We start from the raw sequence: 24685 nt of genomic DNA, 5'->3' as shown, positions 1-24685 counted from the left end.
GCTTGGGTTGTTTTGGTGGGGTGGGGGTTTGGAGAGGGGTGGGAGGGGGAGGGGTTTGAGGTGGGGGAGGGGCTTAGGGCGGGATGGGGAGATTGGGATGAGGAGTGGGAGGAGCTTAAGGTGTGGGCGGGGCACAGGAGCACCAAAGGGGCGGGGAAAGGGGCGGGGCCTCAAGGTAGGTGACAGCCAGGTGACACCACCTGAGTGACAGTCATGTGACACCTGTGTGACATCCGTGTGACACCTAAATGACACTTGAATATGACACCTGAGGGACAGCTGTGTGACGCTGAGTGACACCTGTGTGACACCTGAGTGACACCTGTGTGTGAAACCTTAACATGACACCTGACACCTGAGTGACATTTGTGTGACACCTGAGTGACATTTGTGACACCTGTGTATCACCTGAGTGACGCTGAGGGACACCCAAACGCCACCTGAGTGAAATGTGAGTGACACCTGAGTGACACTGAGTGACACTGAGTGCCATTTGTGACACTTGTGTGACATCCACGTGTCACCTGACTCCTGAGTGACATCTGATTGTGACACCCATGTCACACCTGACACCTGACACCTGTGACACCTGAAGTGGCATCCGTGTGACACCCGAGTGGCACCTGAGTGTGACACGTGACCCCGTGACACCTGTGTGACATCCATGTGACACCTGAGTGTCACCTGTGCGACACCTCTGACACTGAGTGACCCCAGGGACACTGAGGGTGCCACCTGGGCCAGGCCACCCCTGAGGGTCCCAATTGTCCCCAGCCCAGGTGACACGGTGACCCCTCAGTGCCCCCCCCCCACGATGTCCCCGTGTCCCTCTCGATGCCACCACGGCCACTGTCCTTGTGCACCATCGTGTCCCAGCCCGGCGCCACCACCTCTGTCACCTGTGCCACTGCAATGCCGCTGTCCCCAACCCGTGCCACCCTTGTGCCACCTCTGCCACCCGTGTGTCACCCTTGTCATCTGTGTCACCCCGTGCCACCCCCTCTGTCACTGCACTGCCACTGTCCCCAACCCCTGTGTCACCCCATCACACCTGTGTCACCCTTGTGTCACACCCGTGCCACCCCCTCTGTCCCTGTGTCACCCCTGTCACCTGTGCCACCCTGTGTCACCGCTGTCCCCTGTGTCACCGCTGTGCCACCCCCTGTCCCTGTGTCCTGGTGTCACCCGTGTCCCCCGCTCTGTCCCGCTGTCCCCTGTGTCGCTCTGTCCCGGTGTCACTGCTGTCACTCCCGTGTCCCCGCTCTGTGGTGGCGTCCCCGCTGTCCCCTGTGTCACTGCTGTCCCTTGTGTCCCCGTGTCGCGGTGTCACTGCTGTCCCCTGTGTCCCTCTGTCCCCGCGCTGTCCCCCGCTCTGTCCCCGCGCTGTCCCCGTGTCCCCTCTCTCTCTCTCTCTCTCTCGTTTCCTTTATTCGCTTCTCTCCCCTCTCCCCCTTTGGCACCAGCACGGGGGGGTGGGGGAGGGGCGGGGGGGGGGAGGGGCTGAGCGCGTGCGGGTGGGGGAGGGGCTGAGACCCCCCCCCCCAAAATAACCCCCCCGGATTTGGCACTGGGGGAGGGGCGGGGGTGGGGGACACTTTTTGGGGTGGTGGCGCTTTGGGAAGGGCGGTGGCACTTTTGGGGGGGTTGGTGGCACTTTGGGGGGGGGGTTGGTGGCACTTTGGGGGGGGGGTTGGTGGCACTTTGGGTGGGGGTGGTGACACTTTGGGGGGTTGGTGACACTTTGGGGGGGTTGGTGGCACTTTGGGGGGGTTGGTGGCACTTTGGGGGGGGTTGGTGGCACTTTCTGGGGGTGGCACTTTTCTTGGGGTGGGTGACACTTTTGGGGTAGGGACACGCTGGGGAGGGTTTTGGTGGTGGCGCTTTTTTGCGGAGGTGGCACCTTGGGGGTGGTGACACATCGGGAGAGTTGGTGGCACTTTTTTGGGGGGAGGGGGGTGGTGACACTTTCTGGGGGTTGGTGACACATTGGGAGGGGTGGTGGCACTTTGGGGGTTGGTGACACTTTTTTTTTGGGGGGGGGGTGACACTTTTCGGGGGCTTGGTGGCACTTTTGGGGTTGGTGGCACATTGGGGGGCTTGGTGGCACTTTGGGGGGGGTCAGTGACACACTGGGGAGGGTTTGTGGCACTTTTCGGGGGGGGGGTTTGGTGGCACTTTTTTGGGGGTCGGTGACACATTGGGGGGTGATGGCACTTTTGGGGGTGACACTTTTTGGGGGGGGTTTGGTGGCACTTTTTGGGGAGGGGCGGCACAAAGACGCTGCAGAAGCGATGGGGACCCCTCCCCCCGCGGGTCTGGGGGCTCGGGGGGGTTCCCAAGGTGGGGGCGGGGCCCGGGGGGGTCCCGGGGGGGTCAGGGCGCTTTGCCCCCCCCGAAGAGCCCCACGGGGAAATGTTTCACGTGCGACTGCGGCCACTGCGCCGCCAGCTGGAAGAATTTGATGTCGTCCCATTGGGTGCCATCGACGGTCACTGCGGGGGGGGGAGGGGCGGCACCCATGGGACCCCTCCCCCCACCCATGGGACCCCTCCCCAAAAACCACCCCCACCCATGGGACCCCTTCCCCTCAAAACACAGAGACGCCCACCCCCCCCCCCAACCACCCCCACTCATGGGACCCCTCCCCAAAATCCACCCCCGGAACCCCCGCCCCGCCCCCAACCCCGGAAATGGATCTGCACCCATGGGTGACACCCCCCCCACACACCCCCACCCAAATGACCCGAAACCCCTCCCCAAATTCTGGGGATTCCCACCTGGGGGTCGCCCCCCCCCCCCACCCACGAGTGACCCTTCCCCACCCTCCGTGCCCCTCCCCCACACTTTTGGGTTCCCCTCCCCCACCCATGGGTGACCCTCCTCCCCCCCCCCCCCCAAATCACCCCCAACCCTTCCCCCGATCCGCCCAATTTCCCACCCGGGGGTCGCCCCCCACCATTGGGTGCCCCTCCCCCAGCCCCGGGTGCCCCCCCCCCCCCACGGGACCCCCCCCCCCCACGGGACCCCCCCTCACCGCTGAGCAGCGCGGGCGGGGGGCGGGGGGCGCAGATCAGCCGCGTGATCCCCTCCACCCCCCGGCTCTTGTCGGGCTCGCGGGGCCGCTTGAACAGCGCGGGAACTGCGGGAGGGGAGGGGTCCCAAAAAATGGGGCGGACCCGCCCCAAAAACCGCTCAGAAACGGCCCCAAACAGCCGCAAAACGGCCCAAAAAACCAGAGAAAAAACAGCCCCAAAACCAACCCAGAATACCCCAAAATGGCCCCAAAACAGCCCCAAAACCACAGAAAAAACAGCCCCAAAACCACCCCAAAATACCCCAAAACAGCCGCAAAATAGTCCAAACACCAGAGAAAAAACAGCCCCAAAACCAACCCAAAATACCCCAAAATGGCCCCAAAACAGCCTCAAGATCGCACAAATACAGCCCCAAAACCAACCCAAAATACCCCAAAATGGCCCCCAAACCAACCCCAAAATATCTCCAAAACCAGAGAAAAAACAGCCCCAAAACCAACCCAAAGTACCCCAAAATACCCCAAAACCTGCCCCAAAAGAGCCTCAAAATAGCCCCCAAACCAACCCCAAAATTCCCCAAAACTGCTCCAAAATAGCCCCAAAACAGCCCAGGAACAGCCCTAAGCCACCCCCGAATTCGCCCCAAAATCCGTCTCAAATTCACCCCAAAACCAGATCAGAATCAGCCCCAAATCCACCGCAAAGTCCCAAACCCCCAAAATTCCAAAATCTCAAATTCCCAAAACCTCAAAGTCCCCCCCAAACCCCCCCAAATCCCAAAAGCCCCAAATCCCCAAAATCCCAAAGCCCCAAATTCCTAAACCCCCCCCAACATCCCAAATTCCCCCAAAACCCCCAAATTTGGGGTCCCCCCCTCACCCTTTTTGTTCTTGCGGCTCACCAGGGTCCAGCCCTGAACCCCCAAATCCCCAAAATCCCAAATCCCCAGTCCCCAAAATCCCTAATCCCAGAATCTCAAAATTTCCAAATTCCCAAAATAACAAATCCCAAAATCTCAAAACCCCCCAAAATCCCAAATTCTCAAAATTCCAAATCCCCAAACGCCCCCATATTCCCAAATCCCCCAATCCCCAAAATCTCAAAATTTCCAAATCCCCAATTCCTAAAATCCCAAAATCCCCTCACCCCCCTCCCCAAAATCTCCCTCAAAAACCCAAATCTCAAACCCCCCCCCAAATTCCAAATCCCCAAAACCCCAACCCTCAAATTTGGGGTCCCCCCCTCACCCTTCCTGTTCTTCTCGCGGCTGACCAGGGTCCAACCCCAAAACCCCCAAAATCCCCAATATCCCAAATCCCCAAAATCCCAAATCCCCTCCAAAGCCCCAAATCCCAAAACCCCCAAAATTCCTGAAATCCCCCAACCCCGCAAATCCCTGAATTCTCAAACCCCCAAAATCTCCAATCCCCCCAAAATCCCAAATCCCCCAAAAGCCCCAAAATCCCCCCCAAAATCCCCAAATTTTGGGGTCCCCCCCTCACCCTTTTTGTTCTTCTCACGGCTGACCAGGGTCCAGCCCCGAACCCCCCCAAACCCCCAAAATCCCAAATCCCCAAAATCCCAAATCCCCCCAGATCCCAAATCTCCCAAAAACCCCCAAACCCCCGAATTTTGGGGTACCCCCTCACCCTTTTTGTTCTTCTCGCGGCTGACCAGGGTCCAGCCCCAAACCCCCCCAAACCCCCAAAATCCCAAATCCCCCAAACCCCCAAAATCCCAAGTTCCCAAAACCCCCAAACCCCCGAATTTTGGGGTGCCCCCTCACCCTTCTTGTTCTTCTCGCGGCTGACCAGGGTCATGGCCAGGGTGGTCCCGGGGGGGTCTCCGGGGGGCGGCAGCCGCGTCACCAGCAGCGACCGGAACGTTCCCCTGAGGCTGCTCTTGGGACCCCCGCCCGGCGCCCGCTCCCCCTCCGCCCCCCGCCGCCGCTCGGGGGGCGCCGCGACCCCTCCCCAGTAATCGACCTGGAGCCCCAGGGCGTCCCCCGAGGGGCTGAAAATGGGGGGGCACACCCCGAGTTAGAGAGGGGCAGGGACCCCCCCCAAAATACCCAGGGACCCCTCCCCAGAACCCCCAAAATACCCAGGGACCCCCCCCAGAAATCAGAGACCCCTCCCCAATAATGGACCTGGAGCCCCAGGGCGTCCCCAGAGGGGCTGAAAATGGGGGGGGGGACACCCCGAGTTAGAGAGGGGCAGGGACCCCTCCCAAAATACCCCCAAATACCCAGAGACCCCTCCCCAATAATGGACCTGGAGCCCCAGGGCGTCCCCAAGGGGCTGCAATGGGGGAGGGGGGAGATCCCCAATTAGGGAGGGGACAGGGACACCCCCAAAATACCCAGAGACCCCCCCCCCCCAAAACACAGGGACCAAGGGACCCCCCCCAAAAATCCAGACCCCTCCTCAAAAATCCCAGGGACCACCCCTCCCAATTACCCAGAGACCCCCAAAAAGCACCGAGCGACCCCCCCCCCAAATCCACTGACCCCCCCCCCCCGACCCCCCAAAATACTGAGGGACCCCCAAAACACCCAGGGACCCCCCCCCCCAAACACCCAGGGACCCCCCCCCCAGAACCCAGGGACCCCCAAAACACCCAGGGACCCCCCCAAACGCAGCCCCCCCATTCCCAATTGGGGTCGGGGTCTCACCCGGGGGTCCCCCCGGCCATGGACGGGGACGCCGGGGGGGTCGCGGCCTCGCGGGGGCCCCCCCCCGACCCCTCCCCCCGCGGGGGGGGACGTGGAGGGGACAGCGAGGCCCGGGGGGGGGGGCTCGGGGTCAGCGTCACCTGCGGGGGACAAAGGGACAGTGGGGGGGCAAAGGGACAGTGGGGGGGCAAAGGGACAGTGGGGGGACAAAGGGACAGTGGGGGGGGACAAAGGGACAGTGGGGGGGCAAAGGGACAATGGGGGGGGGCAAAGGGACAGCGGGGGGGGCAAAGGGACAGTGGGGGGGACAAAGGGACAGTGGGGGGGACAAAGGGACAATGGGGGGGGGCAAAGGGACAGCGGGGGGGGCAAAGGGACAGTGGGGGGGACAAAGGGACAATGGGGGGGGGCAAAGGGACAGCGGGGGGGGCAAAGGGACAGTGGGGGGCAAAAGGACAGTGGGGGGACAATGGGGGGGCAAAGGGGACAAAGTGACAAATGGGGGGGACAAAGGGGTCAAAGGGACAAATGGCGGGGCTGGGGACACACAGGGGACAAAGGGGGGGGAGCAGGGCCGGGGACACCCCCGGGTGACAAAGGGAGGGGACAGGGACAAAGGGGACAAAGGGGACACGGGGTGGGGGGGGGGACAGAGCCACTCACCCAGCGCAGGGGGGGGATCCTCGGCCAGGCCAACCTTCACCACCTGCGGGGGGGGGGGGGACACCTTGGGGACACCTTGGGGACACTCAGGGCCACCCTCTGTCCCCAGGGGCTGTGACCTCACCTTGGTGTCACCCCCGGTGCCACCTCCTGTCCCCCAGTGCCACCCCCACAGTGTGTGCCACAGACACAGGGACAGTGTGACAACCCCGCCCCCCCCCCCCCCCCTCCGGTGTCACCTCCTGTCCCCAAGGACCGGGACCACCCCCCCCGCCGGTGTCACCCAGGTGCCACCACTGGCCTGGGGACAGGATGTCCCCTCCTCGGTGTCCCCTCTGTGTCCCCTCCCTGTGTCCCTCCCTTTGTCCCCCCCATGTCCTCCCCCCGTGTCCCCCCGTGTCCCCCCGTGTCCCCTCGGTGTCCCCTCCCCGCTCTCACCCCCACGAAGGGCACGAACTTCTGGCACGAGTCCTCGTCGGGGCTGGGGACAGTTTGGGGACAGTTGGGGACATCACGGGGAGCCGGTCCCCAGGTGCCACCACCCGCCCGCCACCCTGCCCATGTCCCTCCGTGTCCCCTCCATGTCCCCAATGTCCCTGTGTCACCTCCCCTTCCCCACCAATTTCTCCCGTGTCCCCATCCCGTATCCACCGTGTCCCCTGATGTCCCCACAATGTCCCCAATCCCAGAATGTCCTTGATGTCCCCCCCGATGTCCCTGATGTCCCCAATCCCCCAATGATGTCCCCAATGTCCCTGTGTCCCCACAATATCCCCCATGTCCCCCCAAATGTCCCCAATGTCCCCCTCAATGTCCCCGATATCAGTGTGTCCCCCCGATGCCCCCAATGTCCCCAATCCCCCAATGATGTCCCCAATGTCCTGATGTCCCAATGTCCCCAATCCCCCCAATGTCCCTGATGTCCCCGATCCCCCAATGATGTCCCTGTGTCCCCCTGATGTCCCCAATCCCCATAATGTCCCCAATGTCCCTGTGTCCCCTCGATGCCCCCAATGCCCCCAATTCCCCCGATGTCCCCAATGTCCCTGTGTCCCCCCAGTCCCCTCGGTGTCCCCAATCCTCCCAATGTCCCTGATGTCATTGTGTCCCTTCAATGTCCCCAATCCCCACAATGGCCACAATGTCCCTCCCCCAATCCCCTTGGCATCCCCAACCCCCCAATGATGTCCCCAATTCCCCAATGTCCCCGTGTCCCCACAATGTCCCCGATGTCCTCATGTCCCCAATCCCCCGATGTCCCCACGTCCCCGATGTCCCCAAACCCCCCAATCCCCCGGTGTCCCCAAAGCCCCCAATCCCCCGATGTCCCCACGTCCCCAATGTCCCCAATGTCCCCAATCCCCCGATGTCCCCACGTCCCCAATGTCCCCAAACCCCCCAGTCCCCCCCGGTGTCCCCGGTGTCACTCACAATTTGTCACTGCAGGTCAGCATGGCCTCGGCCACCGGCAGCGGCAGCGTCACCCCCGCCCCCGCCACGAAGGACAGGATGCGCCCGGCGACACCGAACGGCTCTGGGGACAACGGGGACAATGGGGACAATGAGGGGACACCGAACGGCTCTGGGGACAACGGGGACAATGGGGACAATGAGGGGACACCGAACGGCTCTGGGGACATAGGGGACACTCTGGGGACACCGAACGGCTCTGGGGACAATGGGGACATGAGGGGACAATGGGGACATGAGGGGACAATGGGGACATCCCCAGGGACAGCCCGGGGACACCGAACGGCTCTGGGGACAATGAGGGGACAATGGGGACATGAGGGGACAGAGGGGACACTCCAGGGACCTCCCCCAACCCGGGACATATGGAGGTGTCCCCTGAGGTGACACCGGGGGACAGAAGGTGACACAGGAGGTGACACAGACCTCCACCCACAGGTGCCCCCATGCCCCCCCAGGTGCCCCCAGCTGTGCCCAGGTGTGCCAGCTGCCCCCAGCTGTGCCCAGGTGTGCCCCAGGTGTGCCAGCTGCCCCCAGGTGTGCCCAGGTGTGTCAGATGCCCCCAGCTGCCCCCAGGTGTGCCCCAGCTGTGCCCCAGGTGTGCCCAGGTGTGCCCCAGGTGTGCCCAGCTGTGCCCAGGTGTGCCCAGCTGTGCCCAGCTGTGCCCAGGTGTGCCCCAGCTGTGCCCGCACCGCAGGCCGGGGGCTCGCTGCGGGTGAAGAGCTCCCGCCAGGGCGGGTCCAGGAAGGCGGAGCCGTAGCGGCCATCGAGGGTGCCCAGGTGCTGCGCCACGGGGTGGGGACCTGGGGACAGGACAGGTGGGCACAGAGAACGCCAGGTGAGCCCCGGGTATGTCCCCAATGTCCCCCAGGTGAGCCCCAGGTGTGCCCCCCACCCCCCAGGTGTGCCCGGGTGTGTCCCCAATGTCCCCCAGGTGAGCCCAGGTGTGCCCCCACCCCTCCAGCTGTGCCCAGCTGTGTCCCCTACCTCCCCAGGTGTGTCCCCCACCCCCCAGGTGTGCCCAGGTGTGTGCCCCAATGTCCCCCAGGTGTGCCCAGGTGTGTCCCAATGTCCCCCATGTCCCCCAGGTGTGCCCCCCACCCTCCCAGGTGTGTGCCCAGGTGTGTCCCCCATGTCCCCCAGGTGTGCCAGGTACCCAGGGGCACGATGAGGAAGTGCAGCAGGCCGAGCCAGTCGGGCCCGCGGGGACCCAGGTGTGCCCCAGGTGTGCCCAGGTGTGTCCCAATGTCCCCCGGGGGTGCCCAGGTGTGTCCCGATGTCCCCAATGTCCCCCAGGTGTGCCCAGGTGTGCCAGGTACCCAGGGGCACGATGAGGAAGCGCAGCAGGCCGAGCCAGTCGGGCCCGCGGGGGCCCAGGTGTGCCCCAGGTGTGCCCAGGTGCCGCACGAAGCCCCTCAGGAGGCTCCCGTGGTACCCGGCCCCGCCCACGGCCGCCACCTTCAGCACCCGCGGGGGCAGCGGCGACAGGTGGCACCTGTGGGGACACGGACAGGTGAGGGACAGGTGGCACCTGTGGGGACATGGGGAGAGGTGAGGGGACAGGTGGCACCTGTGGGAACATGGGGACAGGTGAGGGACAGGTGGCACCTGTGGGGACACGGACAGGTGAGGGACAGGTGGCACCTGTGGGGACATGGGGACAGGTGAGGGGACAGGTGGCACCTGTGGGAACATGGGGACAGGTGAGGGACAGGTGGCACCTGTGGGGACATGGGGACAGGTGAGGGGACAGGTGGGGACAGGTGAGGGACAGGTGGCACCTGTGGGGACATGGGGACAGGTGGCACCTGTGGGAACATGGGGACAGGTGAGGGACAGGTGGCACCTGTGGGGACATGGGGACAGGTGGCACCTGTGGGGACACGAACAGGTGAGGGGACAGGTGGCACCTGTGGGGACATGGACAGGTGGGGACAGGTGAGGGACAGGTGGCACCTGTGGGGACACGGACAGGTGATGGGAGGTTCCAAATTCAGGAGGGGTCCTGGGACTTTTTGGGGATCTCAGATTTTGGGGAGGGGTCTCAGGGGGGTGTCCCCTATTTGGGGAGGGATCTCAGGGGGGGTGTCCCCTATTTGGGGAGGGGTCTCGGGGGGGTGTCCCCTATTTGGGGAGGGATCTCAGGGGGGTGTCCCCTATTTGGGGAGGGATCTCAGGGGGTGTCCCCTATTTGGGGAGGGGTCTCGGGGGGGTGTCCCCCATTTGGGGAGGGGTCTCAGGGGTGTCCCCCATTTGGGGAGGGGTCTCGGGGGAGTGTCCCCCATTTGGGGAGGGGTCTCGGGGGTCACTCACAGCCGCTGCACGCGGGTCAGGATCGCCCCGAGCGCCGCCTGCAGCTCCGCCCCCCCCGCCGTGGCCACCACGGGCACGCCCTGGGCCTGGAGCAGCTCCGACACCCACTGGGGAAAACGGGGTGAGAGACCCCCAAAACCGCCCCCGGACCCCCCAAAACTGCCCCGGGACCCCCCCCAGAACTGCCCCCGGCACCCACGGGGGAAAACGGGGTGAGAGACCCCCAAAAACCGCCCCAAAACCCCCCAAAACTGCCCCCGGACCCCCAAAACCGCCCCTGGGCCTGGAGCAGCTCCGACACCCACTGGGGGAAAACGGGGTAAGAGACCCCCAAAACCTGCCCCAAAACACCCCAAAACCCCCCAAAAACTGACCCCGAACCCCCAAAACTGCCCCCGACACCCACTGGGGGCAAACGGGGTGAAAATGGGGTGAGAGACCCCCCCAGAACTGACCACAGCCCCGCTAAAACCGCCCCTGGGCCTGGAGCAGCTCCGACACCCACTGGGGGTTAATGGGGGAAAATGGGGTGAGAGACCCCCGAAAAGCTGCCCCAAAACCCCCCAAAACTGCCTCCGGCACCCACTGGGGGGAAAATGGGGTGAGGGATCCCGCAAAAACTGCCCCCGGGACCCTCAGAACTGCCCCCGGCCCCCCAAAATTGCCCCCGACACCCACTGGGGGGAAACGGGGAGAAAATGGGGTGAGAGACCCCCCAAAAACTGCCCCAAAACTGCCCCAAACCCCCCCAAAACTGCCCCAAACCCCGCCAAAACTGCCCCCGGCACCCACTGGGGGGAAAATGGGGTGAGAGACCCCCCAAAAACTGCCCCCGAACCCTCAGAACCGCCCCCGGACCCCCAAAATCGCCCCCGGACCCCCGGAACTGCCCCGGGCCCCCAAAACTGCCCCCGGCCCCCCATTTCGGTGCCCCCCCCCAGATTTCGGGGTCCCCCCGTACCTGTCCCTGCCACTCCCCCGCGCTGACCAGCACGACGCTCTCGGGCAGCCCCGGCTCGGGGCCCAGCGCCGCCCCCAGCGCCTCCCACAGAGCCCGGCGGGGACCCTGGGGACAGTGTGGGGACAGTGTGGGGACAGCGCGGGGACAGTGTGGGGACATGGAGGGGACAGCGCGGGGACAGTGTGGGGACAGTGTGGGGACAGTGTGGGGACATGGAGGGGACAGCGCGGGGACAGTGTGGGGACAGTGTGGGGACAGTGTGGGGACATGGAGGGGACATGGAGGGGACAGCGCGGGGACAGTGTGGGGACAGTGTGGGGACAGTGTGGGGACATGGAGGGGACAGCGCGGCGACAGTGTGGGGACAATGTGGGGACAGTGTGGGGACATGGAGGGGACAATGTGGGGACATGGAGGGGACAGCGCGGGGACAATGCGGGGACAGTGTGGGGACATGGAGGGGACAGCACGGGGACACGGGGGGGACACGGGGGGGACAACGTGGGACATGGTGGGGACCATGTGGGGACAGAGCGGGGACAGCGTGGGCACAGAGCGGGGACAATGTGGGGGACATGGAGGGGACAGTGTGGGGACATGGAGGGGACACCCCCAAACCCCCGATTTGGGGAGCTCCGGGCGGGCTCAGAGCTGTCACCTCACCCCTCCCCACCATGGGGCCGCACCAATGTCCCCACCCTGATGTCCCCACCTCCAGGGTCCCCCCAGTGTCCCCTGTGCCCCTCACACCCCAGTGCCACCCTGCCCTCCCGTGACATCCCGGTGTCACCAGTGTCACCAGTGCCCCCTCCTTGTCAACACCTCCCCAGTGTCCCTGTGCCCCCCATGGCGTCCCCCCACTGTCCCCTCAATGTCCTCGTTGTCCCCAATGTCCCCTCTGCTCCACTGTCCCATTATCCCCACTGTCCACACTCTCCCCACCCACTCATCCCCATTGTCCCCACAATGTCCCCCCAATGTCCCCAATGTCCCCATTGTCCCCAATATCCCCATTGTCCCCATTGTCCCCACTGTCCCCCCACTGTCCCCATTGTCCCCAATGTCCCCATTATCCCCACTGTCCACACTCTCCCCACCCACTCATCCCCATTGTCCCCACAATGTCCCCCCAATGTCCCCATTGTCCCCAATGTCCCCTGTCTCCAGTCCCCAATGTCCCCCCAATGTCCCCATTGTCCCCAATGTCCCCTGTCTCCAGTCCCCAATGTCCCCCCAATGTCCCCATTGTCCCCAATGTCCCCACTGTCCCCATTGTCCCCATTGTCCCTCCGTCCTCCGTCCCCTCCTGTCCCTGCATTGTCCTCACCAATGTCCCCACTGTCCCCCCATTGTCCCCAATGTCCCCTGTCTCCAGTCCCCATTGTCCCCAATGTCCCCTCTGCCCCCCCAATGTCCCCACTGTCCCCACTGTCCCCCCACTGTCCCCACTGTCCCCACTGTCCCCCCGTGTCACCTGTGCCGGGGGGGGTCCCTCGGGGGGTTTCTCTCCCTCGGGGCTCCTCTCGCCGGGGCCCCCCCGGGGCAGCCCCCGCTCCCTCAGGGGGGTCCCCCTGCGCCCCCGCCCCGGGGGGACCCCCGAGTCCGGCCTGGGGGGACAGCGGGACAGAAATGCACCCCAAAAACCCCAAAATATCCCTGGGACCCCAAAATAACCGCCCAGGACCCCAAAATATCCATGGGACCCCAAAATATCCCTGGGACCCCAAAATATCCGTGGGACCCCAAAATAACCACCCAGGACCCCAAAATACCCCCCCGAATCTGGCCTGGGGGGACAGAGGGACAGAAATGCACCCCAAAATACCCCCCCGGACCCCAAAATACCCCCCGGGACCCCAAAATACCCCCCGGGATCCCAAAATAACCCTGGGACCCCAAAATATCCATGGGACCCCAAAATAAGCCACCCGGACCCCAAATCCCCTCCCTTGGGAACCCCAAAATCTCCCTCCCCCCCCACCCATAAACCCCAAATTCCTCTTGGGGACCCCAAAAATCCACCCCAAGAGCCTCAAATCCCCCTTTAGGACCCCAATTTTGGGGTGTCCCCGATTTTGGGGTGTCCCCGATTTTGGGGTGCCCGATTTTGGGGTGCCCCACTTTTGGGGTGTCCCCAATTTTGGGGTGTCCCAATTTTGGGATGTCCGTGATTTTGGGATGTCCCCGATTTTGGGGTGCCCGATTTTGGGGTGCCCCACTTTTGGGGTGTCCCCAATTTTGGGGTGTCCCAATTTTGGGATGTCCGTGATTTTGGGATGTCCCCGATTTTGGGGTCCCCACTTTTGGGGTGTCCCCGATTTTGGGGTGTCCCAATTTTGGGATGTCCGCGATTTTGGGGTGTCCCCGATTTTGGGGTGTCCCCGGTTTTGGGGTCCCCGATTTTGGGGTGTCCCCGATTTTGGGGTGTCCCCGGTTTTGGGGTCCCCGATTTTGGGGTGTCCCCGATTTTGGGGTGTCCCGATTTTGGGGTGTCCCGATTTTGGGGTCCCTCACCGGGGTGACGCCGCCTCCCCCTTGCTGCCCTTCAGGGGCGTCTTCAGCTTCTCGGGGCCCCCCCCGGGCTCAGCCGGGGGCTCGGGGTCCCCCCGGGGGTCCTGGGGGGGCAAAGAGGGAATGGGGGACACCCCAAAAATGGGGGGGGACCCCAAAAATAGGGGGAACCCCAAAAAAACAGGGTGGGGCCATAAATTTTGGGGTTATTTGGGAGGAAAAATCTAAAATTGGGGGATTTGGGGGGGGGGGGGTGAGGGGTTCTGGGGGTTCTTTTTTGGGGTGGGGGGATTTGGGAGGATTTTGGGGTGGGGGTGGAGATTTTGGGGGGGTAGGGGCAGTTTTGGAGGATTTTTGGGGGCAGTTTGTGGGATTTTAGGGGAGGGTTTGGGCACAATTTTGGGGCAGTTTCAGGGAATTTTGGGGGGATCTTGTGAGGGTTCATTTTTTGGGGATTTTGGGGGGATTTTGGGGGGGTTCATATGGGCATTTTGGGGGCAGTTTTGGGGGCGGTTTTTAGGAGCACATTTGGGAGCAGTTTTGGGAGATTTTTGGGGGATTTTGGGAGCAGATTTGGGGGCAGCTTTGGGAGGTGTTTTGGGTGGATTTTGGGGCAGTTTTTGGGATTTTAGGAAGTTTTGGGGTGGGGGTCTCACCAGCCCCTCGGGGTCCGGCCCCTCCTCGGGGGCTCTGCGGCCGCTGCGGGGCCCCGGCTCTGCCTGGGGGGGGGGGGGGAGAGACCCCAAAAATGTCCGGGACCCCTCCCCAAAAACCCCAATAACCCCCCAGTAACCCCCCAGTGCTCCCAGTAACCCCCCAAATACTCCCAGTGCCCCCCAGTGCTGCCAGTGACCCCCCCAGTCCCTTCCCAGTTCCCCAATTTCCCACTCCCAGTCCATCCCAGCTCCCCCCAGTTCCCTCCCAGTCCATCCCAGTCCCCTCCAAATTCCCTCCCAGTTCCCCCAAATCCCTCCCAGTTCCTCCCAGTTTGTCCCAATCCCCTCACAATCCTCTCCCAGTCCCTCCCAGTTCCCCCCAGTCCATCCCAGCTCCCTCCAGTCTCTCCCAGTCCCCTCCCAGTTCATTCCGAGTTCCTCCCAGTTCCCCCCAGTTTGTCCCAGTTCATTCCCAGTCCCTCCTCAGTCTCTCCCAGTCCCCCCAGGTCCCTCCCAGTTCATTCCCAGTTCCCCCCAATCCCCTCCCAGTCCCTCCCAGTGCTCCCAGTCCATCCCAGTTCCCCCAAATCCCTCCCAGTTCCTCCCAGTTTGTCCCAATCCCCTCACAATCCTCTCCCAGTCCCTCCCAGTTCCCCCCAGTCTCTCCCAGTCCCCTCCCAGTTCATTCCCAGTTCATTCCCAGTCCCCCCCAGTTCCCCCCAGTCCCTCCCAGCTCCCCCCAGTTTGTCCCAGTTCATTCCCAGTCCCTCCCAGTTCCCCCAGTCCGGCACTGACCGGGGCCGGGCTCTCCGTTCCCATCTCGGTCTGGGAGCTCGACTGGGAGAGACCCTCGAAGAACGGCCTGGGGGGGACAGGGGGGGACAGGGGGGGACAGGGATGGCACCGGGGACACGGCGCGGCACCGGTGCCACCAGTACCTGGGGACATGGGAAACTGAGGGACACTGGTGGCACTGGGACGCCCAGGGGAAGTGGCGCTGGTGACATCGGGGGCACTGGGACATTGGGCACTGGTGGCATTGGGGGGCACCGGTGGCGCTGGTGGCACTGAGGGCTCTGGGACATTGGGCACTGGGAGGCACTGGTGGCACTGGGAACACTGGGACATTGGGCACTGGTGGCACTGGGGGGCACTGGTGGCGCTGGTGGCACTGGGACATTGGGCACTGGTGGCACTGGGACACCTCGGGGAGGTGGCAGTTGTGGCATTGGGGGCACTGGGACACCCAGGGGAGGTGGCACTGGTGACATCGGGGGCACTGGGACATTGGGCACTGGTGGCATTGGGGGGCACTGGTGGCGCTGGTGGCACTGGGACATTGGGCACTGGTGGCACTGGGACACCTCGGGGAGGTGGCAATTGTGGCATTGGGGGCACTGGGACACCCAGGGGAGGTGGCACTGGGAGCACTGGTGGCACTGAGGGCATTGGGCACTGGTGGCACTGGGAACACTGGGACATTGGGACACCCAGGGGAGGTGGCATTGGTGGCACTGGGACATTGGGCACTGGGGGACACTGGGACATCCGGGGAGGTGGCACTGGGACATCAGGCACTGGTGGCACTGGGGGACACTGGGGACACCCAGGGGAGGTGGCACCGTGACGTGGGGGAGGAGCCTGAGGGTATTTTTGGGGTCCCCAGGCCGTTTTTGGGGTTACCTCAGCCGCGGTTTGGGGGTGCTCAGGGTGGGATTTTGGGGGTGCTCGTTGGGGTTTTGGGGTGCTCAGGGAGGTTTTGGGGTGCTCAGGGTGGGATTTTGGGGTGCTCAGGGTGGGATTTCGGGGTTCTCACTGGGATTTTGGGGTGCTCGTTGGGATTTTGGGGTGCTCATTGGGGTTTTGGGGTGCTCAGGGAGGTTTTGGGGTGCTCGTTGGGGTTTTGGGGTGCTCACTGGGGTTTTGGGGTGCTCAGGGAGGTTTTGGGGTGCTCGTTGGGGTTTTGGGGTGCTCGTTGGGGTTTTGGGGTGCTCAGGGAGGTTTTGGGGTGCTCGTTGGGGTTTTGGGGTGCTCAGGGAGGTTTTGGGGTGCTCATTGGGATTTTGGGGTGCTCAGGGAGGTTTTGGGGTGCTCAGGGTGGGATTTTGGGGTGCTCAGGGTGGGATTTTGGGGGTGCTCGTTGGGGTTTTGGGGTGCTCAGGGAGGTTTTGGGGTGCTCAGGGTGGGATTTTGGGGTGCTCAGGGTGGGATTTCGGGGTTCTCACTGGGATTTTGGGGTGCTCGTTGGGATTTTGGGGTGCTCGTTGGGGTTTTGGGGTGCTCATTGGGGTTTTGGGGTGCTCAGGGAGGTTTTGGGGTGCTCGTTGGGGTTTTGGGGTGCTCGTTGGGGTTTTGGGGTGCTCACTGGGGTTTTGGGGTGCTCGTTGGGGTTTTGGGGTGCTCAGGGAGGTTTTGGGGTGCTCGTTGGGGTTTTGGGGTGCTCGTTGGGGTTTTGGGGTGCTCAGGGAGGTTTTGGGGTGCTCGTTGGGGTTTTGGGGTGCTCGTTGGGGTTTCGGGGGTACCTCAGCCGCGGTTTGGGGGTGCTCAGGACGCTGTCGGTGTCGTCCAGGTCGGCGCCGCTGTCGCTGGGGTTGAAAATCTCCAGGGAATCGTAGAGAGCGTCCAGGTCCTCGGCCACGGCTGGGGACACGTGCTCGAGGCCAAAGCCACCCTGGGGACACCCAATGGCATTGTCACCTATTGTCACCTCCCCAGGGACACCCCAATGCCACTGTCACCCATTGGGGACATCACCAGTGTCACTGTCACCCGCTGTCACCTCCCTGGGGACACGTGCTCGAGGCCAAAGCCACCCTGGGGACACCCCAATGTCACTGTCACCCCTTGGGGACACCCCAATGTCACTGTCACCTCCCCAGGGACACCCCCAGTGTCACTGTCACCCCTTGGGGACATCACCAGTGTCACTGTCACCCATTGTCACCTCCCTGGGGACACATGATCGAGGCCAAAGCCACCCTGGGGACACCCAATGGCATTGTCACCTATTGTCACCTCCCCAGGGACACCCCAATGTCACTGTCACCCTTGGGGACATCCCTGTCACCTCCCTGGGGACACGTGCTCGAGGCCAAAGCCACCCTGGGGAGACCCCCAGTGTCACTGTCACCCATTTGGGACATCCCAATGTCACTGTCACCCACAGCTGGGGACACGTGCTCCAGGCCAAAGCCACCCTGGGGACACCCAATGGCATTGTCACCTCCCCAGGGACACCCCAATGTCACTGTCACCCATTGTCACCTCCCCAGGGACAGCCAGTGGCATTGTCACCCCTTGGGGACACCCCTGTCACCCATTGTCACCTCCCCAGGGCCACACCTGGGTCCCTGTGCCAGCCCCCGCAGCGTTGTCACCCTGTGTCCCTCCTTGTCCTTGTGTCCCCCCCCGTCCCCCCCGTCCCTCTGTCCCCTCCCTGTCCCCTCCCCGTCCCTCTGTCCCCCTGTCCATCTGTCCCTCTGTCCCCGTCCCTCTGTCCCCGGTACCTCCTCAGACACCCGGAACCGTTTCAGCAGCGCCACAAATTTCTGTTTGATGTTGGGGTGCTGGGGGGGGGGCAGGGAGGGGGGGATCAGAGACCCCCCAAACCCCCCGAGACCCCCTAAACCACCCCAGGAACCCCAAAACCCGACTGGGACCCCCCAAAACGCCCAGGGACCCCCCTGGGACCCCCCTGGGACCCCCCCAAAACCCCCCTGGCATCCCCAGAACCCCCCAAAACCCCCCGAGGACCTCCCAAAACCCCCCAGGACCCCCAAAACCCCCCCAGGACCCCCAAAACGCCCAGGGACCCCCCCCAAAACCCCCCTGGCATCCCCAGAACCCCCTCGAATCCCCCAGAACCCCCCAAAACCCCCCCAGGACCCCCAAAACCCCCCCGGGACTCTCCTGGGACCCACCAGGTGCCCCCTCCCCCACCCCGGAACCCCCCCTCAGACCCCTCCCCCACCCCCGCGCCCCCCCCTCACCCTGGCGCCCCCCGGGCCCTTCCTCCTCGGCTTCTTCCCCTTGGGCAGCTCCTCCTCCTCATCGAACAGGTCCTGGGGGAGCGGAATTTGGGGAGGGGTCCGGAATTTGGGAGGGGGTTCCGGAATTTGGGGAGGGGGTTCCGGAATTTGGGGAGGGGGTCCGGAATTTGGGGAGGGGGTTCCAGAATTTGGGGAGGGGGTTCCGGAATTTGGGGAGGGGTCCGGAATTTGGGGAGGGGGTTCCAGAATTTGGGGAGGGGGGTCCGGAATTTGGGGAGGGGTCTGGAATTTGGGGAGGGGTCTGGAATTTGGGGGAGGGGGTTCCGGAATTTGGGGAGGGGTCTGGAATTTGGGGAGGGGTCCGGAATTTGGGGAGGGCTCTGGAATTTGGGGAGGGGGGTCTGGAATTTGGGGAGGGGTCCGGAATTTGGGGAGGGCTGGCTGTGGAATTTGGGGAGGGGGGTCTGGAATTTGGGGAGGGGGGTTCCGGAATTTGGGGAGGGGTCCGGAATTTGGGGGAGGGGGTTTCCAGAATTTGGGGAGGGGGGTCCGGAATTTGGGGAAGGGGTTCTGGAATTTGGGGAGGGGTCCGGAATTTGGGGAGGGGTCCAGAATTTGGGGAGGGGGTTCCGGAATTTGGGGAGGGGTCTGGAATTTGGGGAGGGGTCTGGAATTTGGGGAGGGGTCCGGAATTTGGGGAGGGGGTTCCGGAATTTGGGGGAGGGGGGTTCCGGAATTTGGGGAGGGGTCCGGAATTTGGGGGAGGGGTCCAGAATTTGGGGAGGGGGTTCCGGAATTTGGGGAGGGGTCTGGAATTTGGGGAGGGGGTCCCGGAATTTGGGGAGGGGTCCGGAATTTGGGGAGGGCTCTGGAATTTGGGGAGGGGGGTCTGGAATTTGGGGAGGGGTCCGGAATTTGGGGGAGGGCTCTGGAATTTGGGGAGGGGGGTCTGGAATTTGGGGAGGGGTCCGGAATTTGGGGAGAGGGTTCTGGAATTTGGGGAGGGGTCCGGAATTTGGGGAGGGGGGTTCCGGAATTTGGGGAGGGGTCCGGAATTTGGGGGAGGGGTCCAGAATTTGGGGAGAGGGTTCCGGAATTTGGGGAGGGGTCCGGAATTTGGGGAGGGGTCCGGAATTTGGGGAGGGTGGTTCCGGAATTTGGGGGAGGGGTCCGGAATTTGGGGAGGGGGGTTCCGGAATTTGGGGAGGGTCGCACCTGGCCCGGCAGGGCGTCATCGCTGCCCTCGGGCTCCGAGGAGAAGCTCTCCTCATCCTCCTCCGAGTCCTGGTCCAGGTCAGGGGAGCGGTCTGGGGGAGGGGGACCCCAAAAAGGGGGGGGGAAAATGGGGAGGGGGCGTGAAAAAATGGGGGGGGGGGAACCGGGAGGGGCCAGAAAAAAGGGAAAAAAAAACCCAGGAAAAAAGGGCGGAAAATCCAGAGAAAAGGAGAAAAAAAGGGCAGAAAAAGGGAAAAGTTGGGGACGATGAATGGGGGGGGGGCACCCATGGGTGGGGGGGCACCCCCCGCGCCCCTCCAGCACCCACTGGGGACCCCTCCCCAGCCCCTCAGGGTACCCCCCGGTGCCGTTCCCCATTCCCGTTCCTCTGCTTTTCCCCACCCGTTCCCCAGTGCCCGGTCCCCGGTCCCCGTTCCGGTGTTCCCGGTTTCCCGTTCCCCACCCGCTCCTTTGCTCTTCCCCTGCCGTTCCCCGGTACCCCCCCGGTGCCCCTCATTTCCCGGTTCCCGGTGTTCCCGTTCCCCCCATTCCCCGGTTTCCCCGTTCCCCATTCCCGTTCCCCGTTTCCCGTTCCCGGTACCCCATTCCCGTTCCCTTGCTCTTCCCCCCCATTCCCATTCCCGTTCCCCGTTCCCCATTCCCGTTCCCCGTCCCCGGTTTCCCGTTCCCCCGTTCCCCACCGCTCCTTTGCTCTTTCCCCCCCGTTCCCGGTCCCCATTCCCATTCCCAGTTTCCCGTTCCCGGTCCCCATTCCGTCCGGTCCCGTCCCCCCCCATCTCCCGTTCCCCCCGTTTCCCACCCGCTCCTTTGCTCTTCCCCCCCCGTTCCCGGTCCCCATTCCCGTTCCCCATTCCCGTTCCCCATTTCCGTTCCCGTTCCCCGGTTCCCCGTTCCCGTTCCCCACCCGCTCCTTTGCTCTTCCCCCCCCGTTCCCGGTCCCCGTTCCCGGTTCCCCATTCCCGTTCCCGTTCCCGGTTCCCGGTTCCCCGTTCCGTTCCCCGGTTCCCCGTTCCCGTTCCCCACCCGCTCCTTTGCTCTTCCCCTCGGGCTCCACGGGCTGGCTCGGACAGCGCGACCACCCCGACCTCGGCCACGGGCAGCGGCTCCGTGAGCGCCCGGTTGCAGCACCAGGGCCTGGGCGGGCCCGCCTCGCTGGGCAGCTGCAGCACCTGGGGAGGGGGCGGAAATTGGGGAGGGGGCGGAAATTGGGGAGGGGGCTCAGAGAGACCCCCAGGGCACCCTGAGACCCCCATGGGGCACCCCGAACCCCACCGTGGGGCACCCAAACCCACCCAGCCCCGCCGCGCTGGGCAGCTGCAGCACACCCGGGGAGGGGGCGGAAATTGGGCAGGGGGCACAGAGACCCCCCCTGGGGCACCCTGAGACCCCCAGGGCCCCCCCAAATCCCCCCAAGAACCCGCCCAGGCCCCTGAGACCCCCTCAACCCCCCCAGGACCTCCCCAAAACCCCCCCCCCAGCTCCCCAAGACCCCCTCCCAAACCCCCCGGGACCCCCTCAGGACCCCCCCAAACCCCCTCAGGACCCCCCGGGACCCCCTCAGGACCCCTCCAAAACCTCTCCAGGAACTCCTCAGGACCCCCCCCCCCCCCAGTCCCCTGAGACCCCCCAGGATCCCCCCAAACCCCCGAGACCCCCTCCCCGTGCCCCCCCCGTACCTCCCCCAGCTCCCTGAGACCCCCCCCAAACCCCCCGAGGACCCCCTCAGGACCTCCCCAAACCCTTCCAGGACCCCCCCAAATCCCCCCCAAGGACCTCCCCAAGCCTCTTGAGACCCCCCAAACCCCCTCGAGACACCCCAAACACCCGGGACCCCCCCTCAGGACCCCCTCAAACCCCCTCGGGATCCCCCAAAATCCCCTCGGGACCTCCCCCAAACCCTCTTGGGACCCTCCCCAAACTCCCTCAGGGACCATTCCAGGACCCCCCAAACCCCCTCAGGACCCCCCGGGACCCCCTCAGGACCCCCCAAACCCCCTCAGGACCCCCCCAAACCCCCTCAGGATCCCCCCAAACCCCCTCAGGACCCCCTCAAACCCCCTCAGGACCCCCCGGGACCCCCCCAGGACCCCCCGGGACCCCCTCAGGACCTCCCCAAACCCTCTCGGGACCCCCTCAGAACCCCCCCCAAACCCTTCCAAACCCCCCGAGACCCCCTCAGGACCCCCCAAACCCTTCCAGGACCCCCCCAAATCCCCCCCAAGGACCTCCCCAAGCCTCCTGAGACCCCCCCCAAACCCCCTCGGGACACCCCCAAACATCCCGGGACCCCCTCAGGACCCCCTCAAACCCCCTCGGGATTCCCCCCAAACCCCCTCGGGACCCCCATAAATCCCCCTCGGACCTCCCCAAACCCTCTTGGGACCCTCCCCAAACTCCCTCAGGACCATTCCAGGACCCCCCAAACCCCCTCAGGACCCCCCGGGACCCCCTCAGGACCCCCCAAACCCCCCTCAGGACCCCCCCAAACCCCTCAGGACCCCCTCAAACCCCCTCAGGACCCCCCGGGACCCCCCCAGGGACCCCCCGGGACCCCCTCAGGACCCCCCAAACCCCCTCAGGACCCCCCCAAACCCCCTCAGGATCCCCCCAAACCCCCTCAGGACCCCCTCAAACCCCCTCAGGACCCCCCGGGACCCCCCCAGGACCCCCCGGGACCCCCTCAGGACCCCTCAAACCCCCTCAGGACCCCCCCGGGACCCCCCTCAGGACCCCCCAAACCCCCTCAGGACCCCCCCCAAACCCCCTCAGGATCCCCCCAAACCCCCTCAGGACCCCCCCGGGACCCCCCCAGGACCCCCTCCCCGTGCCCCCCCCCACCTCGGCCAGGTTGATCAGCCCCACCGCGAGCGTTTTCCAGCCCAGGAACGGGCGGTTGCTTGGAGCGCTTGCGGCGCTGCAGCATCACCTGCAGCCGGTTGGTGTCGCGCTTCAGGAAATGCCCGTACTGCGGGGATGGGGGGCACGGGGGGGTCACCGACCCATGGGGGGGGTCATTGATCCCGGGGGGGGGTCATTGATCCCGGGGGGGGCGAGATTTGGGGGGAAAAACGGGGATTTTGGGGTCCCAGCATCACCTGCAGCCGGTTGGTGTCGCGCTTCAGGAAATGCCCGTACTGCGGGGATGGGGGGGGCACGGGGGGGTCACCGACCCATGGGGGGGGGGGGGGGGGGTCAAGGACAGATTGGGGGGGGGGGGGGGGGTCAAGGACAGATTGGGGGGGGGGGGGGGTCAATGACCCCGAGGGGGGCGAATTTGGGGGAAAACCCAGGATTTTGGGGTGACAGAATCACCTGGAGTGGGTTTGGGGAGGGGGCTCGGGGGGGGGGGTCGTTGACCCCTGGGGGGGGCCCACTGATGTTTGCGGGGGGGGGGGGTCATTTGGGCGGGGGTCACTGACCCTAGCGGGGGGGGCGAGTTTTGGGGGGAAAATGAGGGATTTGGGGATCACAGCGTCACCTGGGGCAGGGTTTGGGGAGGGGGCTTGAGGGGGTCGTTGAACCCTGGGGGGGCTCACTGATTCCTGGGGGGTCACCGATCTTTGAGGGGGGTCAGGGACACCGAGGGGGGGTCACTGGTTCTTTTGGGGGGGGGTGGGGGTCACTGACCCCCGGGGGCAGCGAGCTTTGGGGGAAAAAGGGGGATTTTGGGGGTCACAGCATCACCTGGGGCGGTTTTAGGGGCGGTTTTGGGGGGGGGGGGCGGTTTTGGGGGGGGCAGTTTGGGGGTCTCTGCCCCACGGGGGGTTCCCCAGCTCGGGGGGTCCCCGATACCTGCAGGGAGAAGGTGAGCTGCAGCATCACCTGGGGCGGTTTGGGGGCGGTTTTGGGGGGCGGTTTTTGGGGGGCGGTTTTGGGGGGCAGTTTTGGGGGGACGGTTTTTAGGGGCGGTTTTGGGGGCAGTTTTTAGGGGCGGTTTTGGGGGGCGGTTTTGGGGGTGGTTTGGGGGCGGTTTTGGGGATTTTGGGGAGGGGTTTGGGGGTCTCCCCGATACCTGCAGGGAGAAGGTGAGCTGCAGCATCACCTGGGGCGGTTTTGGGGGGCAGTTTTGGGGGGCAGTTTTTAGGGGCAGTTTTGGGGGGCGGTTTTTTGGGGCGGTTTTTAGGGGATGGCTTTAGGGGCAGTTTTGGGGGATTTTGGGGAGGGGTTTGGGGGGCGGTTTTGGGGGCAGTTTTGGGGGGCAGTTTTTAGGGGCAGTTTTGGGGGGCGGTTTTGGGGGGCGGTTTTTAGGGGGATGGCTTTAGGGGCAGTTTTGGGGGATTTTGGGGAGGGGTTTGGGGGTCTCGGGGGGGTCCCCGATACCTGCAGGGAGAAGGTGAGCTGCAGCTCGGTCTCGGGGGGGCCTCCCGGGGGGGCAGCGGGATCTCGTTGGAGCGCAGGATCCGCTTGGAGCCCTGGGGGGGGGGAACCCACAAAACCAGAACTCAGTGGGAGCCCCCTCCCCAAAAAAACGGGACTTTGCACCCCCAGGGACACCCCCAGACCCACCAAGGGTCCTTGGGGTCCCCTCCAGCCCCCCCACGACCCCCCAGGACCCTCCAAGAACCCCCAAACTCCCCGAGGACCCCAAGGACCCTCCTAGACCCCCCCCCAGCACCCACAAGACCCCCCAAGACCCCTCTAAAACCCCCCCAAGACCCCCCGAGGACCCCCCCAAACCTTCCCAGACCCCCCGAGGCTCCCCCAAGATGCCCCCAGACCCCTCCAGGACTCCCCCAGACCCCCCAAATCTATCCATAACACCCCCAGACCCCTCCAGGACCCACCCAGGACCCCCCGAGACTCCTCCAGGACCCCCTCAGGATGCCCCAAGACCCCCAAACCCCTCCAGGACCCCCCAGGACCCCCCCCCAGACCCCCTCAAAAGCCCCCAGTCTCTGCCAGGACCCCCCAAACCTCCCCAAGACCCTTCCAAGACCCCCTCAATCCCCCCAGGAACCCCCAAAGACCCCCCAGGACCCCCCTCAAACCCCCAAAGACCCCCTCAAACCCCCCCAAGACCCTTCCAGGACCCCCCTCAAACCTCCCCAGGAACCCCCAAAGACCCCCCCTAAACCCCTCCAAGACACCCCAGACCCCTCCCCAAGCCCCCCCAGCCCCACCTGCAGTTTGACCGCGATCACCACCGAGCCGCGATCCTTGGGCACCTCCCGGAGCAG

General features: G+C 64.7%; 1 protein-coding gene across 1 annotated transcript; it reads right to left on the bottom strand.

Annotated features, from left to right (window-relative positions):
• Positions 1-2228: 2228 nt before the first annotated feature.
• On the bottom strand, positions 2229-23920 carry LOC131571803 (phosphofurin acidic cluster sorting protein 1-like; the record flags this gene model as incomplete). Its single annotated transcript, XM_058824573.1, has 26 exons — positions 2229-2492; positions 3035-3139; positions 4822-5048; positions 5283-5335; positions 5710-5849; positions 6373-6415; positions 6811-6853; positions 7804-7906; positions 8535-8645; positions 9162-9337; positions 10156-10262; positions 11117-11221; positions 12591-12723; positions 13631-13731; positions 14284-14346; positions 15079-15145; positions 16806-16954; positions 17790-17849; positions 18273-18344; positions 19488-19579; positions 20532-20677; positions 22347-22352; positions 22400-22473; positions 22604-22642; positions 23136-23151; positions 23829-23920. Coding segments are annotated over 26 exons (2442 nt in total), but the record flags the coding sequence as incomplete, so codon positions are not given.
• Positions 23921-24685: the final 765 nt, after the last annotated feature.

The sequence above is a fragment of the Ammospiza caudacuta genome, unplaced genomic scaffold (assembly GCF_027887145.1).
Source record: "Ammospiza caudacuta isolate bAmmCau1 unplaced genomic scaffold, bAmmCau1.pri scaffold_371, whole genome shotgun sequence".
Classification (NCBI taxonomy): Eukaryota; Metazoa; Chordata; class Aves; order Passeriformes; family Passerellidae; genus Ammospiza; species Ammospiza caudacuta.
Note: the sequence above shows the minus strand (reverse complement) of the source record. Positions and strands in the feature narration are given on the sequence as shown.